The 21,582-nt window shown below is 41.3% G+C and overlaps 2 protein-coding genes across 4 annotated transcripts; both read left to right on the top strand.

Annotated features, from left to right (window-relative positions):
• Window positions 1-1,099: 1,099 nt before the first annotated feature.
• On the top strand, window positions 1,100-4,180 carry otulina (OTU deubiquitinase with linear linkage specificity a). Its single transcript, XM_008290798.1, has 3 exons — window positions 1,100-1,324; window positions 1,517-1,638; window positions 3,406-4,180. The coding sequence occupies exons 1-3, from the start codon at window positions 1,211-1,213 to the stop codon at window positions 3,827-3,829; spliced, it is 660 nt and encodes a 219-aa protein (XP_008289020.1). The 5' UTR covers window positions 1,100-1,210; the 3' UTR covers window positions 3,830-4,180.
• Window positions 4,181-5,353: 1,173 nt separating this feature from the next.
• Window positions 5,354-21,392, top strand: LOC103363855 (enolase-phosphatase E1-like). Of its 3 annotated transcripts, none has more exons than XM_008290796.1 (11): window positions 5,354-5,675; window positions 7,349-7,635; window positions 9,028-9,648; window positions 11,061-11,252; window positions 11,744-12,109; window positions 13,079-13,143; window positions 13,268-13,374; window positions 13,466-13,609; window positions 15,714-15,842; window positions 17,764-18,033; window positions 18,468-21,392. In XM_008290796.1, the coding sequence occupies exons 2-11, from the start codon at window positions 7,487-7,489 to the stop codon at window positions 18,675-18,677; spliced, it is 2,253 nt and encodes a 750-aa protein (XP_008289018.1). In that variant the 5' UTR covers window positions 5,354-5,675; window positions 7,349-7,486; the 3' UTR covers window positions 18,678-21,392. The 3 variants fall into 3 exon arrangements, with proteins under 3 accessions (XP_008289018.1, XP_008289017.1, XP_008289019.1); XM_008290795.1 differs by having other exon boundaries at window positions 7,346-7,635; XM_008290797.1 differs by lacking the exons at window positions 5,354-5,675; window positions 7,349-7,635 and adding an exon at window positions 8,856-8,937.
• The last annotated feature ends 190 nt before the right edge of the window (window positions 21,393-21,582 follow it).

Raw genomic sequence — 21,582 nt, 5'->3', positions numbered from 1 at the left:
ACAGGACAGATATACACATTTGAATGAATAAATGTAACTGAAGCAGTAGATCAATCTGTTTCTATAGAGGTTGTACAATTTGTGCAAAGATAAAAGTGTGCAGAAAGGACACTAAATGAAAATAAGGTTCTTTATACACATACAGTCAGTGCTTATATACAGTGTATACATGTGTGCTTGCCTATAAACAGCCTGCTTGAATAATATTTGACAGTGAGGGGTGACTGATGTGTTCATCAGGATGCCCAACACAAATGGAGTCAAGTTGGCGCTGTCACTGTGCAGAGGATTCCTTTCCCTCTCCTCCCAACCAGCCACACTCGCATAAAGACTGTTTGTCTGTGACCTTTGCCACAGAGATGGCTTTGTTAATCTGTAGGAGTTTACAGCAGCGGACAGCCTTTTTTTTCATTTGCATTTTCTTGTTTCTTTTCATTCAGATAGATCAGTTGTTTTGGCCATTGTCCAACCTAAAGCTAATTTTGTCTCATAAATATATTGTAAATAAATACACATATTATCAAATTTCAACAATCTGCTTCTATATCTGCTTGGAACTTGTGAATATTGCTTCCATTCTGTGTCATGGCCACTCCCAGACTGTGCACAACAAGACTAACTGACAATAATTTTTTAAAAAAGGGTGAATTGATAATAAAACTTTAAAAAAAAAAAAAAAAAAGCTTTATTTACTATATCTGTAGTGATATTGTGAATGCTTCAAAAATAAGAATGCATTTAGTTAGTTGATTATTATTTATGAAATTCATACAAGAGGAAGAGACTGAAGGGTGTGGCATTTATCGACAGTTTAATTGCATCAGTTAAACCAGCTGTTTCGTGGATTAAATTTACTTTAATGTTATTCAGATGTAAATAAATTCAGCAGAACTTTATGTAAACGAAACATTAAAGTATGCTTTTTATATTTTAACTAAACAAAATTATTATTATTATAAAACCTATATTTAAAGCAGGATTATCTCAAGTTCATGTATTTGTTTTACTGAGCAGCACACATGTGGTGGCAGCAGCATTTTGTTCCAGGTGGAGCTCCTCTCTCTGTCGCAGGTTGATGACGTAGGCTGCTAGCTGGACGCTGTTGCTGAGGCAGCAGAGTTGCCTGCTGCTCTCAGGTGCCTCACATGTCAGTAAAACACCGGCAGCCTTCTTAAAAACAGCTTTGTTTTGTTTTTATTTTAAAATCACAATGTCTTGGGCTAAAGCCGTGTCTCTCAGCGGGGAAGACGTGTTCGACGAGCATGGAGACGAGCTGAATTTACAGAGTAAAGAGTGGACGTCCAACATGAAGAAGCGAGTCCGGGTAAAGTTGCTGCTAGCTTACCTCAGAAAGTTACCTAAAGATGTGTTGCTGAGCCTCTGTGGTTCACTCAAAGGGCTACATGTTGCGTGTATAATATAGTAGTGGACTCTTACTCTGGTGTGTAAAGCTTTTATGACTGTATTAGCTTGTTAATGTGCTCTTCGTCGTGCTAACTGGTGCTGCTGCGGACAGGACGGCTATGTGGACGGAGTTGATGCCGGGGAGGAGGCCTCGCTGCAGGACGGATTCAACCAGGGCTTCAGGGAGGGAGCAGCTCAGACTGCGGCTGTGGGTCGCCTCAAAGGAATCATCAGGTGAGCCATCTTTATATAAGATGTATTTTCCTCCTCAGGAACCTACAAGAGAGGTCCGGTTGCTTTTGTACTGAAGCTGCTGTGATGTACTTGACCTGGATGACTAAGAATGTACACAGACTTTTATGTAATACACTAATCAAAGAGGGAAACGACATGAAGCAGACTGATATACTGAACCAGGTAGATTAGATTATTTACAATAGATTCAGGCACACCTGGTTTAGGTTCATGTTGGATCAAGTCTTTCACCAGTTTAAATCTGATGAAGGATGCTGTTTTGTGACCAAACTAACTCCACAATGTTTCTCTCTATAATGCAGATATAATACGATTTTAAAAAATTATAATAACAAGACAGACCCGTGTTGAAACATTAGTCCGTTTACCTAATAAAAGTGTCCTTCAGTCCCGTTTTGTATTCTGGAAATGTGCTGTTCTGGATCTGAGAAGCACCAGATTCAGCTGCATTTTGCTGGAAGATGCACGAAGAACCTGGTTTCTGCTATAAGCTACATCCTATATGTGATTTATTGTGTGCTGTTGGCTGGTTTGTGTCAGTGTCCTAAAGATAAAGATGTGACTTTGACCCTTTTTTTGGTAAATGCTGCTTAGGGTCCGCTCAAAAAATCCCTGACAAATCACTCTTTGGTTAAAGTGCTTATCATTTGTGTTCAAATTAAATCCACAGCCTGCGATGAAAAAGCCATAGATTGATGTTCCTTCAGTTTAAAGCCAGAAATATTTAGGTAACCCTTCTGACCATATACATGATATTATAACTGCGTTTTTGTGTTTGTGTTAAGATTTTGTGTTTCTATAAAAGGAGTAGTACAAATATTATCAAACAATCATTCCTCTGTTAAACAAAAAGGACTTGATATCTAAAAATGATATATATTCCTACAGATACACTACCCAAAACCAAAACTATACTTTTTTAAATACCTGATTGTGAGGAATACAAACCTGTTTTTCAACGAGAGCCCTTTTCTTTTACAGAAAAAAGAAGCCAAATATGTTTGGTCTTGTAGAATAATTTTGCCTCCATAAAAAAGAATCTAAAATTGGTAAAATAAATGCTTAAATCTCAAATAAAAATAAGTCATGAATAGATAGAACAAGAGGAGGAATATGAGTGAACATTTCAATAGTTGACATTTAATTCTCAGATCACTTTGTGAGACGTTGATTCAGACTAAGAAAAGAAAATTTAGACCATTTCACCGTTCTCCATTGAGCTGAAACCCAGACTGTCGTTCGTCTTATCACAGTATTGACTTGTTGAAATCTCTTTATCAATAGTGTGAAGCTGAATCCTGCTTTCACCACTAGAGGTAGACAAATAGTGTGAACTGCTGTCTTATGAGTGGAAATGTTTGCTCATATTGCAAATTTATTTGACATCTTACGCTATTTCAGTGTTGTGTTTCATGCTACAGAGGGTAGTTAAATATATTTTTGTTCCACTCTCTAATAGAGATCAATAAGACAGTGTACTACATCATTTTTGTTCATCTTTGAATTTATATTCAGATATTTTGGGGAAGAAATTTGGAAATGTATATGTTATTTTACCCAAACATGTTTTGAACGAGGTGTAAAATTGTTTAAATATTTCAGCCTCTTTGTTGCACAGAAGCATCATGAGTCTCTTTTGTACGGAGCTTTATTGAAGTCTCTTTTCTGTGCAGCAGATGCCTGTCCCAGTCACTTCTCTGTGCTATTGTATGTGACTCTGTCGCCTCTTTGTGTCTCACGTCGCAGTGCTATATGGTGCTGGTGCCAGATTGAGCATCCGGAAAACCCCGTCCCAGCCTCAGTGACCGACCTGCTGCAGTTGGTTAGTCAGCATGAAGACCAAGTCGTGGAAGGCCTCAAGAGGGTTTTGGAGAATCCTCCTCCCAGTGTGAGCGACATCTCCGAGAGCATGGAGGACCTGGAGGTGGAGCAGGCTCGTCCGGGTGACTGTAGAGAGGGATGTAAAGAAACGGACTGCTGCCAGAGAGCAGAAAGCATGGACCAGGACGTTCCTCACCAGCCACAGAAGCTGCGTTCAAGGTCCACTGACTGTTCCTCCAGCTCAGGTGAAGGTCTGAGCCTCCTCCTGCAGCGCTGTGTGGACGTAGCGCTGGAGCTCGGGCTGCCACAGGAGCTGATCGGTCACATACAGGAGCTAAAGAGCCTGTAGCGACTGAAAGATCTGGGAACAATCACAGCGAGTCTGAATGATGATGATACTTAAACTGTTAAACAGTTTTGTTTTGGTGTGATTTTTTACACACAGAATGACAAATGCTTGATGTATATAATGTTCATATCATTTTTTGCATTTTTCAAGCTGATATTTTGAGAAAGTTTAGAAATAAACATAAAGTTTGTTACCACCTATCCATGCTGTACATGCCCTGGTACATGAAGGAGAATTTATTCCATATTCATATTTTCTGTTATTTACACATCTGTTTATTTAGTCTATATAAACCCTGAAGAATTGTTACATTTTGAAATTAAAATTGAATAAAACATCAGTTTAAATTAACATACTGGTTTATTAATAAATGTATTCATATTTTTCTGATATCGGATAGACAAAGGTTTGATGACAACTCCCTAGATACTAGATACTCATTTAATAAATACGTAGATAAATATATTTATTATGAAGACCTTCCACGACACTTTCAGTCAACTTCTCACAGAAAAATCATACTTTGGTGCTAATTCTGTAAAATAATATAATATGTATTTGTGACTGAATGACAATAAGCATTTTCTCTATAGTTTGCCAGATATTTTGATATTTAATCATAAAATAAAATAAAATTTTAAAAAAAGTAATTTGACAGGACTGCACTACAATGTTTGTATAACATTTTATGAGCAGATCAAGACCAAAAAACAGGTTCCCAAACAGTTTTTCTTGCCATTCATGTTTGTTTGTTTTTTTTATAATTATTTTTTACCTCTCTTTTATGGACTGTATATAAAATTGCTGCCATAACTTCCAGGAGGCAAAGGAGATGTCTTCAAATTGCTTGTTTTATTCAACCAAAAACTCACATTTTGTATGATATGAAATAGAGAAAAGCAGTTTTTTTTTTCAAAGTTGGGAGCTGTAAAATTTTGCATCTCTGCTTTTAAAGTTCTCCTAACCCAGGGGTGCCCAATCCTGGTCCTCGAGAGCCCCTATCCAGCATGTTTTAGATGTTTCCCTCTTCCAACACACCTGATTCAAATGATCAGGATCGTTATCAGGCTTCTGGAGAGCTTGATGATGAGCTGATCATTTGAATCAGGTGTGTTGGAAGAGGGAGACATCTAAAACATGCTGGATAGGGGCTCTCGAGGACCAGGATTGGGCACCCCTGTCCTAACTTATCTCACACCAAGGCCATACGCTGAAGTATACATGTGGATTGGTAAATTACTAAGAGCACTTGAACGCAGCAAACCTCTTAGATACTTAATTTATCCATAAAAAATGGAACAGGAAAAAACACAGAAAAAAAACTTAACATTTTTGAAGCCAGAGCTAATGTATGTTTGATATTTTTGCTTGATGAACCGCTGTAACGACTAAACATGTAAATTCATTCTAATTAATCGACCGATTTTAGGCCCGACACTTAAGTTACCACATCTGGAGTGGCGGGTTTTCCGGGGAGCTCCTGAACGCAGCGCCACTCTCGGCGCACACGAGGATGACGTCATGCGCTCGGACCGAGCCGTGACCTGCTGCTCCGGCTAAGCTAAAGGCTTCGTACCAACAGATGTTCCGCATCAGAGACGGCGAATAACGGCTTTCCGTGAAATGTGCCGCGTCCACCGGTACCGGCTCGGTCTGAAGAGAAGCTCAACACCGCGGCAGCAGCGGCTCCAGTGAGCGGCGGTCACTCTTTAGCGGCGCATGTTTGTGTTTTAAGTTCAGCGCAGCTAGCTGGCTAGCTAAGCAGCAGCGCACCAAAAGTGAAACCAGAACAGGAGCTGCATGACCGACAGCCTGAGGAGTTGGACTTCTGTAGAACTGAAACAAGGTTCGTGTGCTGGTGCTTCTTACGTTTTCTGGCTGTGGTGACAGTCATGTGAGCAGCTGTCAGCGTTACCGTTACTTCTGCGCATTGTGCTGACAGCAACAAAGGGGTGTAGCGATGTTTCTACTCTAAATTCATGTTGTATGAACGCAGCGTCACATTTCACATCAGATTCTGTCCCAAACAGGAATTTTAGCCACGTTGACCCTGAAAATGTCCGAACAGTACCTTGTCTAATGCTGTATTTTGATATCATAAAGTGTATATTGGGTTTATTGGGGTCACAAATCTCAGTAGTGACTTGAGCTGAACGACGTGCTAAAAAATAACAATATGGTTTGTTTTGGACAAGTAAGTAAATATTATTTCAGTGTAAATGGTCATTTGTTAAATGCTTTTCCACTGAGAAAATACATAAATGATTATGTGACATTTGCTGCAGTCTGTGCAAAACATGCATGTTTCCTCAAATCTGTAGAACATGATCAATACCGTTAATTGATAAGCTGTCGATTATTATAATAATTAACTATTTTGATAATCGATTAATCAGTTCGAGTAATTAAAGAAGGAAAAAAAGAAGAGAGAGAAAATTCGCAAATTCCAGCTTCTTAAATGTGAATATTTTCTGATTTTTATGCTTTTCTATGACAGTAAATTGAATAACTTTGGACTGTTGTCTTATTTATTTATTTACCTACCTACCTACCAAACTACCCACCATTTTCTGACAATTTGAATAACTGACAAAGGGTCACTTAAGAAAATAATTGATTAATCAACAATTAAACAATGTTTAGTTGCAGCCCCAGTACCACCCCAGTGCTTTTTTTGGTGTGTTTTTTTTGTGACACTTCTTACCTTTGTCAAGAAATTTCTGCATCTGAGATTTGGATATTGCACTTTGCCTTTTTGCTATTTCAATAATACTTTGATAAATTATTGAGTCTGTAATTTTAAGAATACTAACACCTCAATATTTATTCGACACTTTATGCCTTTTTTTGGGTTTAGTTCATGCTTTAGAAAACAGCGTTTCTTAGATAATCAAAAATAATATTGGGAGTCATGTGTTTGTTTTTTTTAGCATCTATCAGAATATAGTTTGTAAATAAACAGAATAGGAAGCATTTGTAGTTGAGCTGCAACTTATAATTGTTTGCATTCTCGATTAATCTGTCACTTAGTTTGTTGATTAATTATTTAGTTGTTTAGTCTATAAAATCTCAGAAAATAGGACACAAAAATGTTGTTCACTTTTTCCCAAAGATGAAAAATATGTTGTTTTGTCCACAAGCTAAATGTAATCTGTTTACTGTCATAGAGGAGCAAAGAAAATATTTAAATTTAAGAAATTAGAATCTGAGAATTTAGCCTTTTTTTCTTAAGTGATTACGACCAAAATAGTTGGTCATGACTTTAAAAGTTGTTTACTAATCAATAAATCATTGCAGATTTAATTTGTTTTGCCAATAGCAGAAATTCCTGACCAGGTCACTGACCCACTAAGAGTTTTAATCACATAAAGTGCCCTTAATATATATACATGTTGTGATTTGGTGCTGTATGAATAAAACTTGAATAGCCTTATAGGGCCAGTGATGTGGCTCATTTTGCCTTTTCGATGTCAAAACTGTTCTTAAACACGAACGTGGTTGTTTCCTGTTTTTTAGCAGCAGCTTGACCCTCTCCATCATGAACTCCTGAAATCTTCAGGCGTCAGCGACTCGTCAGGTCGCTCGCGGTTGTTTGGAACCGGAGGCCACCGTTCAGCCCACGACCTGCCTGACCTCCCGAGCAGAGGGAGCGAGCAGATGGGGAACAGTTGCTGTCACGCTGAAAGTCCCTGTGGCAGTGCCGAGGAAAGAAGTGTTCTGCTGAAAGATGACTCGAAGGGCACCGCGTGCACAGGAGAACCAGTAGTGGTCGGCACCTGCGGTCCTGAAGGGGACGATGACACAAAGTAAGAGAACCAGCAGGGGAAAAATGTAGCGCTGAATGTGTGAAGGGGCAGCGGTAAAATGCCGTGAGCATTCTGTGTTGCACTGACTGAAACTATGTAAACTGACTCAATGGCACACATTGTAGTGTTATTTTTTTTTCTCAGGTTATATTAAGCAACCTACAGATCAAAACAAATGCAAGAACTGGGAAATTTTACAAGTGTAGAATTTTAGTCAGCATTAAAATGTGTTAAACTTATCAGGGAAACTTTGGATTTTAGCAACAATTTTAACCTTCTGCCTTTCAGTGCAGAAAGTACATAAAAGTGCAATAAAGAAAATCCTTTTAAAGATGTGGTGACACATCTAATTATGCCTGAAACGGGAACTTTAGACGTATTGCCACTGCATTGCTCTAAGTGATATAGTATCATGTGCTGTACTTTCATATCACAAAATGTTGTGTTGTTTATTGTATTGACATCACAGAATTCAGTAGCTGTTAACCAAACGTGTCTAGTGCTGAACAACGTGCAAAAGCGTCAGTATTGCCATTATTTTTTAAGGATGTTGTGATGTTATTTCAGTGAGAATGTTAATTTTTTCAAATCTTTTCTGCTGACAAATCACATTAATGATGATGTGACTTCTGCTGCAGTATTTGCAACCAAACATGTTCTTACTTCTGGAGAATGTGATTTGTTAACATCCTTGTAGTACCAATAATTGATTAGTTGTTAACTATTAAATTAATCGCAACCTATTTTGTTAACTGATTATCTAATTTTTTAAGAGGAAAAGTCCAGCTTCCTAATGTGTCTGATTTTTTTCCCTCCTATATGACATTAAACTAAGTATCTCTGGGTTGTGGACAAAACACGACATTTAAGAACGTCTTCTTGGGTTTCACAATCACTGATCGGTGTTTTACAAAATGTTCTGACATTTCATAGCAAAATGCAAACTAATCAACTCATCAGTATATCAAGAAGCTAATTGGTAGATGAACTGATACGGAGAATAAAGGTTAGTTGCAGCCCTAGAAGCACCACAATGCTTAATTTCTGTTGTTCAGCTGTGACCAGCTGCTGGGGAATCAGTTATGACCAAAAAGCGGTTCGATTTTCCCCTGTGGTTTGTGTAGGATGTGCTTTGTGACGAACGGTGTGCGAAGGTCACAATTGGTGCGAGGGAACTTCCAAAGGTCTTAGAGGTTTAAAGAGATAATATTAAAGGCGGCTGTCTTTGCTGTGAGCTTCCTTCACTATGAAGCATCTTTCTGCTGCATCTCATCTCTGGACGCGTATTTGTGTTTTATATAGGTAATGAAATGGCTCAGAATTGTAAAGCTCTGACTGTCTTTTTGTTGTGTTCTGTGATTTAGCTAATGCTCGCTGTGTTGTGTCACTCAGGAAAACTCCCGATGAGGACGTTGCGCAACTGAAGCAGAGTCCTGAGAATGGAGAAACGGAGCTGAACAACACTCAGGAAAATGGACCCTTGCCGAAGGAAAGCATCCAAACAGCGACGCCTTCTCCCCGCAAAGTGTCTGAACTCAAGGAAAACGGCACCAGAGCACAAGACAAAGAGATGAAGGAAACTCCTGCTGACAGCGAACCAGCTGAACTTCTGCAATGCACTTTAAACTCCCCGCAGAAAGACCTCGCTGCAGCGGGTAGGGAGTTTCGTGTAGCATCAAATGCAAAAGCAGAAGAAAAAAATCCAGCCTCAGTGCATCAGGACAAAATCCCCGATGGTGTCTCGCAAATAGCAGAGGCGGTCTGCACTGAAAACACTGAGACGAACACAACAACAGAGCACATTACAGCGAGCCCAGCTCATCATGGTGAAGAAGAAGAAGAAGAAGAAGAAGGAGCACGCGCCAGAGTTGTTGTTGACGACACTGTAGCCAAGCCTTCAGAGGAGTTGGCTGAAAGCAATGAAAGTGTGCCAAAGCCTCAGCTGGCCGCAGCAGCAGGTCAGGAGCCGTCCGTCTCTGTGGTCAGTCTGACCAACACAGAGTCTCTGAGCTGGTAAGTTACATGGCAGGAACACATCATGAGGTTTACTTGGACTCTGTGTTGTTTATAGTTAGTCATCATCATTCAGCTGCATTTTCCTGTTTTTCTGCACATAAATCTAATCGTCTTTAGTTCCACATACAGGTTAGCAAGTTCAATGTGAGGCGCTGGAAAGACCATTAGGCAAAAAATAATATTTCAACTAGAGCAAAGAGACAGAAAACACACCTGTGCCACATCCAAAATATAGAATATTCCTGTTGATTTGCTCAATTAAAAGAATCCACATAAGAGAAGGAATAATTGATGTTGTTTAACTAGTCAGAACCAGGTGACTTTAGTCAACTTGTCAGGTGTGTTGACATGGTAGCACTTAAAGCATCACAAGTCAAAAACATCAGGAGCCACTGAACTAAAGAAACGCAGAGTTTTTCCTTCATAGAGGATCTGTTTGTGCCTCTGAAAGACCTTCTATAAAAAAATTTAAAGACTCAAGAACTGAGAATAACATCATTTTTATCTGTTTAGTTAAATAGGATTTCATTTGCTTGAGCAGAATAGACATTTTTGTCTATCAGATGTTCAGAAATAACAGACAAATCCATAGAAATCTGTCAGATTAGCTCACATAGATTCATTACAGCACCACGTTATGTGATTTTTTTAAAACAATGTTTCCTCTAGACGCTGCCATGTAGTACTGTATGCACACCTCAAATACACTTACAGTATATTTATCAGACTGTTGTGTCAGGTTGAGTAACATTTCCTGGTACATTTGCTCCAAGGCCTCCACCCCTCTAATTGTAACCCCATTATTTACATCTATGACTGTATTGCGGCATCAAGGTGTTGCATAATCAGTGATCAGGATTGCTTAATGACCGTGCCTGATTTACTGGATCGTCAAGTGTGAAATAACATCATGACTTTTATAGATTGTTTGTGTTACTACACACGTCTAAGCCACGCTTTACTATTCAGCCCTACTTTTTGCTGTCAAGTCAGCTTTAAATGCCAAATATGTTAAAGATATACGAGGAATCTGACTCCAGTCTTTGCTGTCAAAGGAGCAGGTTGCAGAAGTAAAACGAGTGTGTAACTGCTGAACAACTATAGATGTGGTGAAAGAGTAGTTTTAAAGTGTCGTAGTTATTAATACGTAGAGAGTTATGGACACATTTACATACATGGGGTAGGTGGACGATACACTACACAGTACATACAGTATGTACAGTGGCTCAGGGTTGGCTTTCACAGTGAGTTGTTCCTGACTGACTTCATTGTTAATCTGAGTGATGATCTGTCTGAAGAAACTGCTCCTGAACGTCTTGTGTCTGTTTCTTTCAGTCACCAGTTTGCATTATTAGACTGAGCAGCTGCCAAACATCACATATAAATCTTTCTCATCACTCTGGTTCCAGCGCCGCGACGGAGGCCTCAGACAATAGCAGCTCTCTGGTGTGCGGGGAGGCCACGAGCGAGGACATAAACATCCCTGATTTGTCTTCTTCTGGACCGGAGCCGGCAGGACTCGACCACAGTGGAGAGGAACGAGACTCTGCCAGCTCAGACAAAGAGCCAGAGACCACAGCTCCAGCAGACGCCTGCGAGAGGTCAGTAGGTTCACAGTTAGTGACACCAAAACAAGACACTTGTTTACATAAACTGTGTGCTTGTGTCTTTTAATAGCATCATTGTGGCCGCTAGGGGGCGTAATAGCTTCTCCTTGTTGCAGCACCAGAAGGACTTTCAATCTTCTATCAGCTTCTTAGTTTCTTTTCCTGCAACTTAACACACTTTTAATGTTTCAAATTGGGATACCAGGGGCACATTTGCTTTAATAAGTTTATAATATGAGTTAAAGACATAAACAGTGAACTTATTTGTATACAAAGCAGATGAAGATGCATTCTGCAAAGATGCACTATTACAGTTATTTTTATTATTGTTATTTGTATTTATAGTCACTTTATTTTACTGTATATTTGTTGTTTCCTGCATATTTATTGTTGTTTTGTTGCACCAACCCACCAGAACAAATTCCTCGTATTGTGAGAACTACACCCGGCAATAAATCTGTTTCTGATTCTGATTCTCTCTCCAGCTCCAAGTCTGATCAGGATGCAAAGCCAGATCCTGAGTGTACAACTACGAGCTCAAAGGAGGTCACTTCCTCAGAGAAAATCAAACAGGATGTTGGGGAGGAAATAATGCTGAAAGTGCAGGGCGGAGATGTTCCCAAAGTGAAGGAGGATGATGGGATAAAGGAGGAGGAAGAGGAGGAGAAGGCGGCGGCGGAGGAGAGCAATCCGACCGAGGCCGAGACTCAGCCTGGAAAAGATGCTGAGATTCAGGAGGTGACTGAGAAAGAAGAGCAGCTGACTGGAAGAGAATCCACACATGTAAAGGCTGATGCTGTACCTGCCACGACGGAGGAGGAGGAGGAGGAGGAGGACGGCCTGGGGAACAGGTCTGTAAAGATCAGCTTTGGTTGCCTTATTATCCTGAATTGGATTTTAGCATCAAGTGCCGTGTGGTATCCACTTTATCTGCTGACGGATTCAGTGAGAGGAAGTAGTAACACCTGAAACAGCAAAGTGGGACACAGCACATGAAGGGAGTGTTTGAAAGTGTGCAGCATTGTGACACTTCATCCCCAGAGACACTTTTAATACTACTAAGAGAGCATAGAAAGTGAAAGTGATGCAGTTTTGATACAGAAATAAGCTAAAAATCTGAACATTAGGTCTGTAAAGATTCTCAGTCATCCAGATCATGGTTAGTCTTGTAGATTAATCGTAGCAACTGGACTTACTTGAGTTCCTTGAAGACGTTTCACCTCTCATCCAAGAGGCTTCATCAGTTCTGACTGACGAGTTGGGAGTTCCAGAAACTCAGGTGTTAGTGACTCCTCAAGGATATAAGTATGTGGAACTCCCAAAGAACTCAAGCAAGTCCAGTTGTTACGATCAATCTACGAGAATTTATAACATTAACCAACAAATTAAGGGATTACTTTCAGTTGATTGGGAGTTTGAAGGACAGAATTGGTGGTACTGTGTGAACTTTTTGACCAAAAAGTTCACACAGTACCAGAACGATCGGTTTTAGTTTGTCTCTCTTAAACTTTGTGATCACCTGATGAAATTCCTAAAATAGGCGAGCCTTATGGTTTCTAGAAAATGTTCCTGAAACAGGCGGAAATGCCGCATTTGTTGGCAATTATTCTCAGCTGTGGATTAATGCACATGACTTCAGCTAATAAGAAAGTACTGATGTGTGATGGAGGTCTATGACACTGAGGAATCGAACACACAGTCATAAATTCAGTGTTGTTCCTCTAATAAGATTTGTTGACATTAGGATAAATCTAAATCTTTGCCAAATGTATGCTTTACGTTTTGCACTTACAGACTTCAGTGTTTCTGTTTCCTCGCAGTGAAGAAGACCTGTACCGAGGAGTCGAGGAGCTGTCTGCGTCACAGAGTAATAAAGAAACGAAACGTCAGTACACGCTTTACATCTTTCACTGCGTCAGAGATCTGCTTCGGTTTGTCATGTGAAACGTGGACTGTGGTCCTTTTTGTTCTGTCCATCGTCTCACCTTTCTGTCCTCTCGCTCGCCCAGTTTTAAAGGTGGAGGACAGATGCAGTTTGGCCGCGGCGGTGGATATTCTATCGTACAGCGAGAGAGAGTGGAAAGGAAACACTGCCAAAAGTGCTCTCATTAAAAAGGTCGGTGCCTGCAGCTCCTGGGAAGAAGTGCTTCACATTAAAGCAATGATGGCTAAGAAGCTTCCTGTGCTGTCCCTGTGTGCTGCTGTAGGGTTACAAAGAGATGTCCCAGAAGTTCAGCAGCGTGAGGAGAGTGAGGGGCGACAACTACTGTGCCCTCAGAGCCACGTTGTTCCAGGTGTTGTCCCACAGCACGGAGCTGCCCGCCTGGCTGCAGGACGAGGACGTCACTCAGGTACATGTTCACGTAGAGATACTAGTGGACTGTCGGTTAAACCCCCGGTACCTCAGTCGCTTCGATTGTCAGGATAATGGGTGCAAATGTACATCGCTACATACTATATAGTACATCAGAAATAGATGTCCACTGTAGTGGGCCTAAAATACCAGATGTTCCACTACTATTTTGCAGTATGTAGGTCAACATGCTTTTCTGGCCACTCTGACCCACAATCCTCTGTGCATTTACATCCCATATGTCAGCAGCATCTCATGTGAGCATAAACAAGAAGATGACAGCTCAGTTTGCGTTACAGACAGTCAAAGTTAAAGGCGCATTATTATGGCAAAGGAGCACCTGCCAATTGTGTGCATACTGCACCAAACAGTATATACTTAACGTAAAAAGGAAGAAGTATGTAATTTGGAACCTACATTTTGTGTCCAAAAATCTATCATTGCGGGAGAGTGACATACATTTGTCTGACAGTGAGAATATTTACGCAGACACCGTGGACTCGTGCTTATGACCTCATCGTTAGTCACCTTCTTTTTTAGACTTTAGTCCTTCCTCTAAATGCAGAGTTTCTTTTTTTGTCTGAAGCATCAGAAACTTTTCTTGGACACTTCTTGGATTTTTCCACCTTTCTCCTAGTTGTCTACTCCATCCATATGGTTGCTTCTGTCTTTAGCTCAGACTGGTTGCTTAACGCATCAAGGAATGTCACCACAGACACCACGTTTAAACCTGCAGGATGCTGCGAAACACAGATCTACTTGGTGTTAACGGGCTTAGTCGCATGAGGTGAACTCGAGTGTAAAGGTAACCGCTGTGCTTTTGCATGTAGAAGTGCTGCTATCCAGCTATAAATAAATCATTCTTATAATACATCTATGTTGCTAGTTTACAATGAGCTGCATCACGACACATTTACAGCGTACGCTCAGTAGTATTAGTATTAATATTGGCCTCACTTGACATTTACTGCGCCTGACGGATGTAATATATAATTAGATCATAGTAATTACATTTTGTTGATGTGGGCCAATAATGGACTCAGTGTTTTTAGGAGCAGATCTTGGCATCATCGCCATCTGATCATGACTTGCTCATATCCTGCTTTATTGGACGTTAGCTCGATCCAGCGCTCACATGATGACGGAGTGAAGGATTTCCACGTCTCACAGCGATTCTGTTAACATGAGCTCTTGGCACCACGTTTTACTGTCTCGACTGTAAATTTTTGGGGCTTGTACGTAACATACACACGACTGGAGCTGTGGCCAAGAAAATCTTGAAAGGTTGGTTTATAAAACTTAATGGTTTCCCCGTTAACTTTTTCACCGTGTCACAGTCGTGTGCTGTTGTTCAAGGTGCTTTATGACAGCGCCAGCATAAATCATCGCCTCTTAATTTGTGCCTCGCTGTTCTGTTTGGCGTCCAGCAGCATCGACTGAGGACCTTATAGTTGATAAATTGCGTCTAGACAACCCGATATCAATAATATCCTCAATATCTCCGTCACACACTAATTTGAGCCCCTTTAATTAAGTTGCACAGGCCTCTGGATGACAACATAGAAAACTGACGCTGGCATGTTGGAAAATTGCTTTGAATTCCAGTGTTTGGGTTTGAGACGAGGCAGTCGGAGCTGGAATTATTTCCAGAAATCTGTGGTAAATGTAACCATATGACCATGTACGTATAGGTTCCCCAGACACAAGACTCCTGCTTTAAATCCCTGTTACCAGCAGAATGGCTTGTTTACTGTTGAATCTTGGAGTTAAACCATATCAAGGCTGCAGACGTCAAACAAGGTTTAATTTAATGTAACTTCATACCATTTTCGACTGTATACCAGCAGAGAGCGACTTGTTTAAATCACTCCATGAGAGTCGTTTTTGTAAACATTGGTTCTGTAATTACAGAAAGAGGTAGACTGAAGCAGGCTTCTCATTTCTAGCTGGTGGTGGCTCAGTTTACTCGGTTAAAAGACGGGTTTTTTTGCCTGCTAATTAAGCAAACGTTGCTTATGCTGTGCTACACAAACTATGTGCTTGTCCTGTAACTCTGGTAGCTCCCGTGAACACATCTGATCATCTTAATTCTGTGTTTACAGCTGCCGGAGCGACTGGAGGCCCAGGACGGTCTGATAAGTCAGTGGACGTTTCCTGGAGAGTGCCTGCAGGGAGACGGGACAGCAGCCACCCAGCAGCTTACAGGCTACATGGAGCTTCTCCGAAATAAGGTACCGCCCGCAGAGCCGCTCAGAGACTTCCATACAGTGAGAAAGTATTTTAAAGACACAGCATGAGGAAACCACAGGACTATTTTTATGCCACCCGTGGACAGTGAGGGTATTGATATTCATCCACACAGCCTGTGGATGTGATTGCTACCATATGTTAAAGGGAGGTCGCTTTCTAAAAGCTGTGTGGCTCCTTCTTTCTTTTTTTTTCCTCCTGTGCTTCATTAATAGCCTGGTAATGCTGTGAAGGATTTGGAGGGAAAGATGGACCCTCAGCCTCAAAGAAGCCGTTTGAACTGTTACAAGCCTCTTTACTGTAACAGAATGAGGCCCGGAGCTGAATTTATAGTGGGCCAGCGCTACTTGTAGGTTAAAGAATTCTGCTGTTTACTGCACAGGTTTTCCCAAAAGTCAGACCTCTGTTGCTTTATGAGACGGAGCCCAGTGCTGGTTGCGTGCCTGACATTATGGAGTCCATATAGTTGCGCTTGGAACAGACACTGTTGTGTTAGGCTGGCCTACGCTGTACTTTCCATGGATGTGTAGACAGGAAACGTTCTCTAGTACACAAAGGCTCTTCAGTGATTAAAGAAGGATGACGTTTGAGGCTGCAGCACGTGTTGTCACCAAGAAAATATCCAATAAAAGGCCCCTTTTTTTTAGAACAGGAATGGATGTTGGGAATCAAATCAGTGGCTGCAAATCCATTTTCCACGTTCTCGCTTGTCATTTCACCACATGTGAAGAACCAAAGAGATTAGTCAGATAAACCGGTGACGCAGAGCCTGTTGAACAGAGCCTGTTGTTGGATGTTGCATCAGAGACAAACGCTGCTGAAATTAATGTGTCACTCAGCAAATAAATATATTCTCTCAGCTGAAGCTCTGACCGACCAGCGTGTCATGTGGCAGTCACACAAACTTTGCTCCACATCATGACGTTTGTCAGATTACTGCACTGTTCGACCTTTTAACTCGAGCTACATTCTGGCCCCAACAAAACAAGGTGTTTATATAAAATTAACATCACTGGCATTTGGTCTTTTACCACCAACGAGCCTGTAGGCTGAGTTTGCCACAACCTGGCACACTGACAAAATTCCAGTCTGCTCACTCGTGAACTATGAAGAGTTTGGCTGCTCACTGTTGTGGTTATTTATTGGCCGTTTGTAGAGTTGTCCTGAGCAGGAACAAGACACAGTGGAATACGGAGCTAGCACACTGAATCTGACCAAAAAACTGACTTTACCTTTAATGAAATAATCAATTGACCTTTAAAATAATGGAACATTTTTGGGTGATTTCTGCCAACCAACATTTTCAACATTTGCCCACATTTGTTAGCAATACCTGAGGAAAGTGGTGGCTTTACTTACTATAGATACTGCTGACATTTTTAATTTGTTTCCTTACTTGTCTCGTGTCGGCTCTGGGATTTTTTTTTTCTGTTCACAGCTGAGTCACTCAGAGCTTCCTGATTCTAGAGAATCTAGTTTGACCAAAGGGTTTATTTGAGGGGGATTTTTACAATGAGACATGTGGAATAAAGTGATTTTGATAAAAGTTTCCCGACTGAATGACAGATGAATAGTTCATGGACCAAAAGATTGTTTCTGTTTTTTCTGGCTTTGAGAAGTGGTGTAATTTTGGACATTATGTAAATGCAACACGGCTTTTGAAACCGCTTGTGGGTTTTGAGGTTGGGAGGGTTAATTGGTTAGAGAGTGTTGAAAATTACAGAAAACGTCACTGCATGACCTTAAATGACGTCTTAAAGTTGATCTTTATAACAGAAATTTCTTCTATTTGTAAATCTGTAACAACTAAGAGTGTGGCACTAGTGTTTGTTAAATCAACTTCAGTGATCAGATCTATACGGAAACAGTCGAGTTCTTCGATTTATTTCTGTTCGTTGTGTCCAGTGGCAGGCAGCGGTGGACTGCGCCTCGGCTGCAGAGCGGCAGCAGCTCTGCGAGCGAGTGTTTCAGGGCGGAGAAGAGGAGCTCGGGCTGCTGGAGGCGCTCAAGCTGCTGATGCTGGGCCGAGCGGCGGAGTTGCACGGCTGCATGCAGGCCGGCGGAGACGTCCCGCTCTTCTGCTGGCTGCTGTTCGCTCGGGACTCGTCCGACTGTCCGCGCTCCTTCCTCTCCAACCACCTGAGCCACGTGGGCCTCAGCGCCGGCCTGGAGCAGGTGAGAGAAACCACCTTGTTGCTTGCTTTATGGTAAACAACACTGGGCTTTTCTCGCCCCTTTTTTTGATTCCTGCTGAATAAACCGTTGTCAGCACTCAACAAAAACAGCAATTAATGTCATTAAACGCTTGTGTAACAGTTTTATGACCTGAGACCTGAACAGTAAAACTTGCCGCCGCTTGTGCTGTTTTCTCTGCTTCACCGCTGCACCATCGGCGGGAGGAGGTCTGAAGGAGAACAATCCACTGAGTGTTTTAATTGTTATTTTTCACTGCTTTGATTAAAGCCTCTTTGGGGTCGCTTTCCATAAAGAGACTCCACCCATCAGCGTCATGTGCTCGAGCAGCTGATAAAGCATGTTTGAGAAGTCTGCTGGAGTTCCTTGTCGAACCGTGCAATTACGCCGCCGCCGCTTTGTGTCTTTTTGTGCAGGTGGAGATGTTCCTGCTGGGCTACGCCTTGCAGTGCACCATTCAAGTTTACAGACTGTACAAGGCGGACACAGAGGAGTTTGTCACCTACTACCCAGACGACCATAAGGACGACTGGCCGTCCGTGTGCCTCGTCACAGAGGATGATCGCCACTACAACGTGCCGGTTGTAGAAGCTGCAGAACTACACAAGGAGCTCACCTCCAGCTGATTGCAGCTGCAGAGAAGCCTCCTGCCATACAAACACCCCTCAGGTCGATCAAGATGAAAAGATTTACGCCAATTAGAGGAATAGTTTTGGGAAATATGCTTGTTTTTGCAGAAGTTAGTGTCTTTACACTTACAATTCAGTTCCAGTTTACAGCCGGTCAGCGTGGCTTAGCTCAGAGACTGGAGGTTAAGGGGATTTTTGGTAGAAAAATCCAAGCTACAGCACCTCATCAGCTCACTCATTAACACGTTAGAGCTTGTTGTTTTTACTGCAAACAGAAATTGCAATGTAAAATGACACATTGTGGTTTCTTGTAATTCTGGGCAGGGCGTAGTCTGGGATCGGGCAAAAGCAGATGCAGACAGAGATATTTCTAACTGCTACTAGGCTCACTCATGTTTAATTTCAATATAGCCGCTTGTCCATGAACATGGACTTTAGTCAGCAAGTAAACATGCTCTGTCATTACAAACACTACTTTGTTTTGTTGTAGATGTGTTTGGAATCATCAGTATCATTTTATGTTGATTTAAAATCAATCACAGGCGTTTTACAAACATTAAAAGAGACTCTTGTGTTGCAGAAACTAGTTGAGGAAGATAGACTTGTAATGAAAGTAGAAGAGCCAGTCCTGGTGGAGAAACACATGCTGGTCATGACGACAGCACGGCCAGATTGTACAGATTTTTGTTTGTCAGGACCGTCAGATGGAAAAGTGTTTGTTGTTTGAAGGTTGAGGCAGTGATTCTAATACAGCGCACAGTTGTCAGATTCCTTTAGCACTTCCTCACAGTTCACTCGCTGTCTATGCGCTGAAAATAAATTGTAGTAAACAAAGTGGCTCGGAGCAAAACACACAACAGCGCTCCTGCTTTACCTGTTTGTGTTTTTGCATGTGACAGAGAGAAAAGGGCTTAGTGGGGGGAGAGGGAGGGTCAATCTGGCACATGCTTCTAAGTTCAAAAGCAGAGTCACTTGTTTTTACATCAACCTCCTGCAGTTCCTCATGTGGCCACTTGGGGCTGAATCCAAAACTGAGTCCATCTTAAAGTGGCCAGCAGAAATAAACATGTTTACAGCCTGATACAGAAACGGCTTTGGTCTCTGTAGCTAATTTTTCCATTTGTGACAACTGCAAGGGAGGTGAATATTTAAACAACGCACTAGTTTAAATTGTATTGAGGCTATAAGGTGTGGCGCTGTCACAGGATAGTATTTGCCCCTTCAGCTCCACTCATGCTCCACTTTTTTGGCTCTTTTTTGGATTAGCTGGTTAAGCCAGTGTTATATTTTATGTTTACATAATTTCATGTCTCCCCAAGTAGGCGAGAGTCTGCGCTACAAGGGAACCAGTACCTGTGGAATTCATAGATATGATCTGTTGTGCATGTGTGGAACAGACTCCTCCCAGCAGGCTTCAGCAAACTGGACAAGTAGTAGAGTATAGTGGAGGCTTTTGGTGGACTCAGGTGTAGCCAAGATGGAAACGGCCAAAGCCACAATATGGAGCTGCACGTGTCATCATGGAGGGTTTGTCCATCTTTAAATACAGTCGATGCAACTGTATTTAAAAGACTTTGCACAACCAGAAACATCGGTACCTGCACAGTAGGGAGCAAAGTTTATCTTCTTTAATGAATCACACAAACCACATACAACAAGTGAGCTTCAGAGGTGCTGCTAGGTGGAGTTTGTTAGCAGAGCCATGCTAGCAGTTTCCCCCCGTTTCCATTCTTTATGCTAAGCTAAGCTAACAGCCTCCTGACTGCAGCTTCAGACGTCTAACTCTTAAGCAAATAAGCACACGTCCCAAAATGTCGACCTATTCCTTTAGAAAAAATATGCTGATTTGAGACCCTGTACAAGACGTGGCTCACACGTTCTTGTACACACTGTACTGTATAGAGTTTTCTATGTGGGTATGTGTACATATCTGATATTCTGGGATCATCTCAGTTAGATCCATATTAGCTTGCAGGGTGTCGTTTTGATTTTCGGATGGGGGAAAAAAAAAAAAAGCCCAAGTTTTCTTTTAGATTTCTCTGTAAAATTCTTATTGGTATAAAGTGGGAGCTGCCAACAGCGCCAAAGGAAAGTTCGATGGTGTTTACACTGGAATTTGGGTTCTTTGTGTATTAATTTATTGTTTTTGAGTTCGTCAAAAATGCATTTAAAGTGAACAAGCGTGACAGTGATAGGTGAAGCGGCTGAATTAGTCAATGAAGGGTTTGATGATGTATCAGGTTTAACAAACACCGGATGACGATCGGAAGACTTGGAAGATTAATCGCAGCCTCTGTGTCAGAGGCGTGATTTGTGATGATTTGTGTGTATGTGTGTGTGTGTTTGCAACTGTGTGTGTGTGTGTGTTAAACTCAATGTGTAACATGTTGCCTTTAACCAAGCTGTACTGAAAGGAAGAAAACGTGCCAATGTTGCTGCAGATAACTGGCAACCGTCCAAAACACCAGCTGCTGGATTCAGAAGAAAAGGCTCGCTTGGTCCTCCATGTTGCCTTAGAAAAAAAAATGCACAATAAGAATGAATGTTGGTTATTCGTGATAAGAGGCCATTTCCTTGCCCTAATTCCAGAGCAGGTGAAGGTGATACGTTAACAGTAAAACATTGATTATGCCATTTGCAGGAATGTTCCTGAACTGTCAGAGTTTTGGACGGCATTTAAATAAAATGAAATTTTTGGGAAAATCTTTTTAACTTTTGTATGATTACGTTTTCTTTTCTTTTTTTTTAGTGTTATTGTTGCTGACTAATGGTAAGTTTCAGAAGTCTGCGGCTGAGTCTGAGTTTCAGACCTCAGCTGCAAAAATGTTATGCATCATGTTTGGCACTGGTGTTAGCGGTATCCTTTTACTCTTCCCAAACCCCGAAATAGTCCATTTTTGTC

Source organism: Stegastes partitus, unplaced genomic scaffold (assembly GCF_000690725.1).
Source record: "Stegastes partitus isolate 25-593 unplaced genomic scaffold, Stegastes_partitus-1.0.2 Scaffold696, whole genome shotgun sequence".
In the NCBI taxonomy this organism is placed as follows: Eukaryota; Metazoa; Chordata; class Actinopteri; family Pomacentridae; genus Stegastes; species Stegastes partitus.
This window is presented reverse-complemented; position numbering and strand designations above follow the sequence as displayed.